This window comes from Corvus brachyrhynchos, unplaced genomic scaffold (assembly GCF_000691975.1).
Source record: "Corvus brachyrhynchos isolate BGI_N302 unplaced genomic scaffold, ASM69197v1 scaffold52, whole genome shotgun sequence".
In the NCBI taxonomy this organism is placed as follows: Eukaryota; Metazoa; Chordata; class Aves; order Passeriformes; family Corvidae; genus Corvus; species Corvus brachyrhynchos.
Genome location: NW_008237221.1, coordinates 3385185 through 3395958, shown reverse-complemented (window position 1 = coordinate 3395958; position 10774 = coordinate 3385185). Strand labels below are relative to the sequence as shown.

The 10774-nt window shown below is 40.1% G+C and overlaps 1 protein-coding gene across 2 annotated transcripts in view; it reads left to right on the top strand.

The window, feature by feature from the left end:
* Window positions 1–10774, top strand: part of DIP2C (disco interacting protein 2 homolog C) — a 145778-nt gene that overhangs the window by 56318 nt on the left and 78686 nt on the right. For both annotated transcript variants that reach the window (XM_017728922.1, XM_008629661.2), the window contains exons 11-12: window positions 8618–8741; window positions 9367–9476. In XM_017728922.1, coding sequence (XP_017584411.1) covers window positions 8618–8741; window positions 9367–9476 — 234 coding nt within the window. The remainder of the gene's footprint in view (window positions 1–8617; window positions 8742–9366; window positions 9477–10774) is intronic.

The following is a 10774-nucleotide window of genomic DNA, read 5'->3' as shown; positions in this document are numbered from 1 at the left end:
GTCTGAGACTGGAGGAAAGATGCAGGTGAGCTGGAAAGGCCATGCAAGGGGAGAGGATGGGACCTCAACCACCATACCTGCTTTGGGGAGTAGGGTTATGCTGTTCCATTTCTAAAATGTTGTATTTGAGAGCACTGAGAGGTGGACATGGCTGTAGAACGAGGATGATTTTAGTAGAAACACATTTCATTTGCACTGGGCTCTCATTGTGCCTTCACATCTGAGGGCAGTACCTGTAGTCTGAGGCAGTTGCATAACATGGTGCATTATTTTGATAAAAAACAGAGATTTTATATGCATCAACAAAATAAGGCTGGCAAAATATGTACATTTTAAGATCTTGCAGAGTGCTCAAATGGGTAAATCTGCTTTCATTCCGTGAAAAAAAAGCAACATGGTTTTGAGGGTTAAAAAATCTGTCTTTCCCTGTTACTATTTTCTGTGGTTTAATGACATTTTAAAGCACATAGATAGGCGTAAATTTGATTTATTTTGGAACATCTGATACCACATCCATCCAGTAAACTATAAAATCCAGCTGTCCAAGTAAATACTCTGTGTCAAATGAATAACTTACCCTAATTTGGCTGAACCTCTTGGGTGTTTGTTTTTTTTAAAATATGTGTCTATATATGGATATATAAATATACACTTACACATGTATATATATATATATTTATATAAAGGAATATATACAGACTCAGACTGTTTATCTTTTGCCACAAAGTTTAAATATCAAATTAATAACACAATAACAGAGATGTCAGTTAAAAAAGCAACATGATCTATACTCTATAAATAAAACTATGCAATCTCACAGCATATACTATTGCAAATATCTTTGCATTTGTTTATATGGAAAGACAACTGGAGTGGAAACAATGAGATGAAAATCATGTTCTGAGTAGTCCCAGAAGGAATACCTCTGCCTGGTCAAATGGCAGTGGATTGCTTCTGGCATCCGTGGGAAGATGTCATTCCTGTCGTCACACAATGGCCTAGACTGTTCTGTTATGCTTTCCCATTATTTGTTCTGTTTTCTGCATGCTTCAGTACATTCTGGCAGTGGACATCCTTTGGGTTGCTTTCTGGAAGACAGAGATGTGAGCTGGCAAATAGACCAGCAATTCTATTACATTTTATATTGTATTATACTGTAGGCTTACAGAATAATAAACTGATACAGGATGAGCTATTTCAGGTAGTTATATTAGCAGCCATTTCTAATATTAAAAGTTTGTATTAGCAGCTTTAATAGTGTTCTACATTTTCATAAAGAAGAGTTTTTCACAGCTCTGTGCAGAATTTTGTCCCTGGCATTTTAAAACTGGCAGTAATATTTGCAGCCAGGTAGACTTTTACTTACAGATTACTCTGCAGACATCTCTACCCATATGGAAGTAAGGGCTTTTGCTTTACCAGCACTTAGATTTTGTCTGCATTCCCTTTTCTTTGTAGCATAACTGTTATTTTTTTAGGATTTTGACAGGATTTTCTTCCCAGTTCATTGTTAGGTGAAGGTCCATCTTGCCTTGCTCTTTCCTTCTGTATCCCACCTTTGTGTTGACAGAATACCTGGAATATCCCCAGGACTGCAGGGCACGTTTGACCTGGCATCTGGGATGGATTGTCTGAACATCCAGCAACCATGCAGCATTTTCCAATTTTATTCTCAAATGCTTCCTAGTGTTTGGCAAAGAAAAATTGGAAATGGGAGTTCATGGAGTATGGTTTTGCCTCCTTAGACTTGGGACATCAGGTCTAAAATTAAAAACTGAAATCCCAAACCAACTTTTCATTCTAAAAAGCACCAGTCAGGGGTTCTGCACTCATTGTAACAATAGAACAAGCAGTATTTTTATTTCTCCTCCTTTCCCTGCATTTAATACCATTGCAATGCCTTTATCATCAACACTCCCCAAAATTGTTGTAGCTAATCCTCATCCCTTGTCTTACAGGCTCTGTTCTCTCAGAATAGTGTCCCTTTCTCCAAATTTGCTTATGTTTCCCAAACATTAGCAAATAATATGTCCTATACAACATCTCTTCCTTCAGAACTGCCACTTTTGTTAATCTTGTCTGAAGCTGGAGTATTACAAAGTCTTTCATTGTATGTGTGATATGATGTGAATTGCAAACTGTATGTCATAGAATGTGCCATCAAAGTAGATGAGATGGGAGTTTCAACATGTCAAGTTCTAGTTCAAACAGTGATTTACTATGTCCCTTATGAAACAATTTTAAAATATGGTTTTGATTTATTTTTCTTTATGTTTTTTAGGTCAATGTTTTTTTCCATTTGATTGGCACCATGAAAAATATTATTATTCTGCTCTGACACAGTCAGGGGAGCTATTCAGTTTTAATCTAAAAATAACATTTTTGTCCTCCAAGCACATTCGTAGTTATGCTCAGTCACATGCTGTGAACATAGGAAGAAAGCTGTCCCTCACAGATCTTCATGGCCTCCTTATCACAGGCAGAATTTGTAGCAGAGTGTGTGTGACATGAAAGCATGTAAAAATTAGTTTCTCACTTAAAATGCTATTTTGTAGTCCGTTAGATTTAATGCTGTGTGTGCTTTCAGCAGGCATTTCTTTGCTCTTCTGGATGCTGGCTCTCACTGTATGATTGGAAGAATTGTGCCTGTGTATTGTCATAGGAAATCTGGAGATATCCATTCCAGGACATTTAGGGGTTTTTTTAAAGGATGCTTCATATAGGGTAAAACTGTTTTTCAGAAGCTCTTTTTATTTAATCCTGAAAGGTTATTAAAGCTTCGACATAGCCAGGGAGGTAGATCTCTTCCGAGACAGTAAATTGTCCCAGTCATATATTTCTTTAAAAGAAGAGTTCTAGTCTGAAGGAGATACACCTTGACATCTTTCCTAGTGTTTCAGGGATAAAATGAGCTTTGCTTTCTCTCAGCTTTACTCATTGTAGGGCTGTAGTGTGCCAGAAACACTGGAGCTCTACATGCTTTTGAACATCTTTTGACAATGCATCTCTTTCTCCCCTGGATTTAAAATATGTATAAAATGTTTTATATATTCTTTTCAGTGGCGTAGTCTTCCAGTCCTTCCAAAGAATCTAAGTTCCCTGAGCTGCACCTGAGCCCCATGTGCACACTGCTGGACCCTGTAAGCCTTGTGCCTGTCCATCCCTCTTCATACGCTTCAGCAGTGGAGCAAAGAAGTCCTTGCTCAGTTTGCCACAGTGAATCTCACATCCTTTAAAGTTTGTGTTTCCTTATTATATTTTCAAGTTTAGGAAATGATCGTTTCAATAGAGGATACCATATTTCATGCAGTGTCCCCTGCCAAAAATAACTACTGTCTTGCTTTTATTAAGATTTCTGGAGATTAAGATGCTCATAGTTGCAGATTTCACATGCAAATTGCAGGCAGATACCAAAGCTGTTGTCTGAAGAGACAACTAATTTCTTCATCTTAAAGCTGGTTATAAAGATTTTTGTCTGCACTGTGTTTAATTTTTACTAAGGTCTTTGTGTTTTTTAAAAAAGAGGGTTTCCTCAATGCCTTTTAACTTTTGGCTCAGAACTGGTGATGCTTGGCCTTTACATCTGATCATTGCCCTATTTGTTCTTTACCAGCAAATTTTTGTTAGGGTGAGGGCACTGGAGCTCAAATAAGCATTGTAACAGAAAACAAGATTAGTTCAGTCTGTGATGCTCCACCACATAATTCTCATTTTGAAAGCAGTCTGGGATTTGCAAGTGAACAGAAGTAACCTTTATCAGACCAACCTTTGCACAGGCTGTCTCTTCCTTCCTTCCTTATTAGATAAGGACATGCATTCTCACTCATGGAGACAGGATCATAATTGTTTTCCTTCACATAGATACTCTCACAAAGCATTCTAGAAATGACATTAACAGCATGCTGAAATGCAACCACACGTGGGATTTTTTTATCCAGACAATGAATTATCACTCTCTGCAGCAGGAAGAAGACAATTTGCCTCCAGGTACTGGTGAAAACCTTTAGGGAACCTTTAATAAAAGTCTTTAGAGAACTTTGAATGGCTGCCTACAGCAGAGAGGATTTCTGGCTCACTTCATCTGAAAGATTGATCTCTCTAGGTGTGTGCAGACATAGTCTAAAGCTATGCACACCTCATTTTTCATACCGCAGCAAGTGCTGTGCCTTCAAGAAATGTAAAATGATAGTTCCAAAGTCAGCTATTGGTCTCAGACCTCATGCTACAATACCTCAGCTCTGTGTTTTGCCTTCTGCCTGCATTGTGTGTCATTTCAAACTGTGAATTGTAGAGGATTTGACAATAAGCATCTCTGGCAAGTCAGTGAGCCCCTGTCTGCAGTTGGGGCTGTGTTGAGTTGTATCACCTGGTCTCCACTGGCTTCCTGAGCTTTTTCCTACCCCCACAAGATTCAGCAAAATAAAGCATTCATGGCAAGTGGGGGGTTACCAAGTAGCAGATCAGCATAAATTACCAAAATAGCAAGTAACACTTCTGACAAACCAGTGTGTCCTGAAAATCTATTCTCTTCTCAGGTAGGAGAGTGATTCTATTTAAGAGGGGAAGAGGATTTGGTTGGCTTTTTTTGTGGAGGATTATTTGTTTGTGTCTTTTTGCTACTTAAAAAGTAGTTTTCACCTTTGCACCCATTCATTTCACGTTACTCAAAAGGCAGGCCGATAGCTTGTCTGTGAAATCTGAAATAATCATTCCCTTTAAAGTGAGTAGCCTTTTTTGTGGCCCACATGGAAGCTTTGACTGCTTCAGGCAAAGGACTGCACTTTTAACTCAAATTTCATTTTTCAAAAACAAGTTTTGCCCAAGGTCCTCACTGTTCTGGGCCTGTCATGCTGAGGCGTAAGGAACAGCAAAGACTGTTGTGCTTGCATGGTTGAGTATGTAGGTAACATTGTGGTGTGTCTGGGGGGTGTATAAAGGTTTCAGATCTTCCACCTCCTAGCTGTCACTCCAGCATCTCAACACCACTTGAGTAGTTAGAAACAAGTTCTGTGGGGCAGCAGTTATCACAGAAGCACTGGCATGGGGCAAGGGATGTTGACCCCTTCTTTATGTCTCTGTTCTCTGCAGTGCTTTTAGATTCTGGGTTAGGATGGAGCCACCAGAAGCAGGCAGAAGGTGAGGATAACTAGTTACAGAGTGTGAGAGACTGAGACTGAAGGTGGAATCGATGGACACTGAGTAGGAGAGTTCCAGAAAGCTTCATTGTGTTCAAAATCCTCAACTGGAGCTTCTATGGCTCTTGACAGTGTCTGTCACAGCACTTCTGCTTCAGCATCTTGATTTGCCTTTTTCTTGCAAGGCAGGATTTAGTGTGGCCATCAAGCATGGCATGGGATTTGAAAGTCTGTAAAACACACTGCCCATGCCTGATGAAATTCTTCCAATCTCTTGTGGCAGTGTTACATCATGTGATTTTTCAGTCATGTTTTCCTTACAATTGAAAGAATATCTGTGCAGAAAAGAATGGGGTGAAGATTTTAGTGCTGTTTGAGGTGGGTTGTTCTGATGTAAAGCAGTCTGCTATTACAAACTGTGGCATGCATAGATTGTATTAAGAAATCTATGTATGTGTGTGAACTGCTACAAATGAATGATTAATATTTATGTGGACATACTCTAAGACAGTTGATACTGCACTAAGGGAAAGCGTAGTCATTCTTTCTTGTGTTATCTGAAGAACTCTACACTATTAATGCAAGTTTCTTTTCCCCGTTGTTTTGTTTTGGTGTAAGAAGAGTTTGACAGATGATACCCAGGGACATGGTATGCTGATGCTCTAAGGTCCGCACTTTCTACTGGCTTTCCTTATGTTAAATTTCTTAATGGAATTTGTTAGGTTAATTTCTGCTTACAAAGTTCTGCATTAAATGGAATTTCCTTGGTTGAGAATTGGCATTTTCTTGATATAGTAGTGAAACTGTAGCAGTCTTTTATAGGATATACAGTTACAACAATATTGTAATTTAAAATTGAGATCAATGCAGTCTCCATTCAATTATAAAATTTATATGCCTTTTTTAAATTGGTAGTTAGAAAGTCATACATATATTAGTAAATATTTATTAGATTAAATTTAATGGGAAATTTTGAGCAATGGTAGTATGAATCTGATATTTTAAGGAACTCATGACCTCCCTTTATAGATGATAGAGTAGCAGGTCTCAGAAGCTGTGTCTTGACCAAGGAGTGGTGTTCTCTGTGGAACACTCCAGCCTTCCTCTTCCTGGCATTCCTTCTGAGGGACCCTCAGGGAGAGCCATCTCTCCTGCACTGTTCAGGCACCCACATTTCCTTCCTCTGAGCAGACTCCAAGAGTGGAGACAGAAGGTCTCATCCTCATGTGGAACCAGGATTAGATCTGGCTAAGTGCTTGTCCCGTAGGTTTGACAACACAGATGTGGACGAGCTGACATGAGAGTCAGTGAGGACAGTAATTAATGCTTGACAAAACCCATTAAGTTCTGGAAGTCCCACTGGTGCAGGTGTGGTGGAGCAAACAACATGCTCCCCAAAGTGTTGTTCATGGAGACACCAGTATTATTCTCTGTTGTTCAAAGGATACTCTCATTGTCTGGTTTTATATGGGGACAGATGATACACAAGCTTAAGTTTAAAAAGCCTTGCTGAAAAAATACTTTTCTTTTTTTTCCTGTTTTTATAAGCATTCTGGCTACAGTAAGCAAAAGCAAATGCAGTAATTCTGGATGGAAGGAGTTATATAGCATAGATTTGACAGATCAGTTAATTGTCCCACATTGCTTACTCAGCTATCAAAGGTGGGATAATTGCTGCTATATACATATTTTGAGGTGGTATGGAAAAGTAAGCTTTTGCTTTTCCTCTGTTCTCATTGCTTCTCCATTTTAGATAGTTTTATTTGACTACATAAAAATTGCATTAAGAATTAGTCAGTTAGGCTCTGGGGCTTTCTTTCCATCATACAATTTTGCTTTGAATAAATCAATAGATTAAGGCAACTGTTCTGTATTTCTGGTTGTTTCCATGGTTGAGTGTGCTCTATGGTTGATTTGAAAGATATTATAATTTGATCTTTTAAGTCTCTTTAGGCGGTTTTCAGTAGAACCATTCTGTGAAGAAAGGGTTAATACTTCAATGTGCATTTACATCTTGGGCTTTGCTCTGTTGAAGAGCTGAGTGGATAGATGTAAAGTTCATAAAAGAGTAATGACAAGACACTACACATAAAGCAGACATAATGCTGTAGGAGCACAGCATCTCCTAAAGAACAGCTATGGCCTAGACTTGGAAATCATTACATGACTTCTTAATCTCACTGCTTCTATCCCCTTGATGAAAGTAAAATGTAATGAGCATACTCTAATGGGCACTTGACTGTATGTAGTGCTCCTGAAACATGCCTGTAACTACTGAATGAAATGGTTATTGACAGATCAGCTTAGGTCAGCATTAATAGGGAAACTCTCACCACTGTACACCCATCCTAACATCTTAAAGGTTGAAAGCTTTCTCCAGGTGGAAGCATCTGTAGTCCATATTATTTCCTAGAATTGTCACAAAATCACAGAATGGTTGAGGTTGGCAGAGATGTGTTAAGATGACCTAATCCAGCGCCCCTGCTCAAACAGGGCCACCTAGAACAGGGTGCCCAGGACTATATCCATGGTAGCTGTTGGATATCTCCAAGTATGGAAACTCCACCACCTCTATGGGCACCTAGTGCCAGTCACCCTCCCAGTAAAAAAGTGTTTCCTGATAGTCAGAGGGAATCTCCTCTGTTTTGGTTTGTGTCCATTGCCTCTGGGCCTGTCGCTGGGCAAAGAAAGGAATAAACCTGACTCCATCTTCTTCACACTCTCCCTTCAGGTGTTTGTTCACATTGATTAGATCCCCTGCTAAGGACTGAGCAGTCCTAGCTCTCAGTCTTTCCTCATAGGAGATATGCTCCAGTCCCTTAATTATTCTAGTGGTCCTTTGCTGACTCTCTCCAGTAGCTCTATGTCTTCTACTTGGAAGCCCAGAACTGGTCCCAGTGCTGGAGATGTGCCTCACTGGTGCTGAGGGGAAGGATCACCTTCCTCAGCCTGCTGGCAATGCTTTGCCTCGCACAGCTCAGGATGCCATTTGCCTTCCTCGTGCCAGGGCACGTTGCTGCTTCACACTCAGTTTGGTGTCCACCAGGACCTCCAGGTCCTTTACCGAAAGGTTGGTCTCCAGACCATTCTGGTACAGGAGGTTGTTCCTCCACAGGTACAGGACTTTGAATTTGCCTTTGGTGAATTTTATGAGGGCCCTGTCTGGCCATTTCTCCAGGGATCCTCTCTGATCAGTCAGATCAGACATTCCTCCCAGACACTCGTCATTTCTGAAGAGATGCAAGAGCAGATGCCATCTGATGGCTTCTGCTCTCTTTATGATTTATGCTGCTACAGACAAGGGGATATGTAGCTTGTGGAATTCCTTTGTCAATGTACAGATGAGTTTTGATAGTCACCTAAAAGGAAATCAATTTAATGGAAAGAGACTGTTTTCCTCTCAAGATAATGTGCCCAAGGACAAAAATTATTTCAGCCTGTAATCACTTCTAATCAATTCCGTGCATTTTGTCATCTCTTAGGATGCTGGAAGTCAACAAATAGGCTTTTTGCTTGGAAGCTGTGGAGTTACTGTGGCCTTGACCAGCGACGCATGCCATAAAGGACTGCCTAAAAGCCCCACAGGGGAGATACCACAGTTTAAAGGTAATCTAACCCTAGTTTATCATGGCTCTTGCTGGTCATTTACTACAACAAGTAATTGCACTTGTTTAGTGGCTGTGGGTGAGGGTCAGGCCCATGATGAAACACTTGCCACGGGAGCAGCTGTTGCTGCTGGGACACCACTGTCCTGGCATGTCACTGCTGGCAGTGATGGCTGTGCCAGCCTCATGGATGGAGAGCGGCACCAGTATTCCCAATCCAGTTCTCTGCTGGCTCAGCCAGGCTGCTGAGACCATCTGTGGCCACAAAAATTAAGCCAACAGACTTAGGACTGTAGTAGATGAGAAATATTCATATGATTCACTCCTTTAGTGAAGTGTAGGGACAGTAACTTCTGACAGGGGAGTGGTAATGAAACTGCTTGGGTCACTAACAGCTTAAACTGCCCAGCCATTCCCTCAGGGTCTGCCTAAAAAGACCTCAATAGCTGTGTTAAGACAGCAGTTCTGCAAAATCTTCTTTCTCAGACTACACTGAGGTTCAAAGGAAGCAATGTTTAGGTAATGGTGACACAGACCTTTCAAGAATAAAACTCTGGCAAGGAAGACTTCTGTCTTGTCTTATCCAGCAGAAACTCAACAAAAGCTGGCTTTTGTTTGTATCTCAGGCTGGCCAAAGCTGCTGTGGTTTGTCACAGAGTCTAAACACCTCTCCAAGCCTCCTCGTGACTGGTTCCCCCACATCAAGGATGCCAACAATGACACAGCTTACATTGAGGTGAGTTAATGAAGATGCATCTTCTCCTCGAATCATTACATATGGCACTTCTGGGTTAGGTAAACATCATTATTCATTCCATAGTGACAGAAGCAAAGAACATCCTGGCTTAGCCTGTTAATAAGTAATGTTTTCTAATAAATTTGACCAATACTGAGTTCAGAAAAGTCAATGGAATGTTAAATTGCATTTTGGGTGTTTCTAACATTACTGTTTTTATGTGGCTGCTGCAGTATTATATTACACTTGCCTTGACCAATCTTGGTTCTGTTCAGTGTGGGCTTGCCTACTAGCCTTGGGATGGATAGAAGACAAGGTTCACAGTGAAGCTTCAGTTCTCATATCACAACCTTCAGACCCTTTGAAAGAGAAAGAATTTCTTGTTCAAATGCTTGCTTGTCACTAACTGCTTTATGAGTCACACTCCCCACAACAGAACAGCATCAGGAAGGCAAAGTTAGCAATGCTTTTGAATTTAATTTTCCTCTTTTTTTTTTTCCCCCATAATTTTCTCCCCCTTCTGCATAGACTCAAATGCTTTGAATTCAGTGGTGTTAGTATTGAATTTAAATGATTCTTCAATGGGACTAAGTGCAAGTGAATGGACCAAAGGTGTTTCCTGTCTTTGTGCAGTCAGGATACTGGGCTAGAGAAGCAGAGATGTCTTCATTCTCAATCTTGCTGATTATCTTTATAATGGAGAAAGATAAATGTTTAATTTATTATCTGCCACTGATAGTTCTCAGACTCTTGCATAAAGTTACAAAAATTATTTCAGTAATCACCAATGGCCTCCTGCCTCTTTTCTGCTGCTTTCTCACGAGTCTCATATTCTTCTGATCAAAGAATTTGTGTCTTTCAGACTGCATACATATAGATTATTATCACAGCACCCAGCAAGGATTCTGCAGTCAGCTCTTATCATATGCCTTACAAGATGCAGAAGGGAGAAGCTTGGGTTTAGTGGTTGGCCTATAAAATCTGACATGTAAACACTGAACAGACTGCTAAATCTAGCCAGTCCATTAGTCATTGACATGATCGGAATTGTTAGAATTATGCCTGTTTCTAAACAACACATGGATTTCAGATATCAAGCCTGGGAAGCTTCAGTCAAAAGAGAAAGCCTATCTGAAAAAAAATTCCTTTTTAACAAAGAGATGCCTCCAAAACTCCCCAGTACTGCTGCCTTCTTAAAATAGAGTCATTAGATGTGTCCATCATACACCTGCAGAGGAAACACTTTAAACATAGCTATTAAATAATGGAAATAGGGCAATTATTTCACATTGACTTTC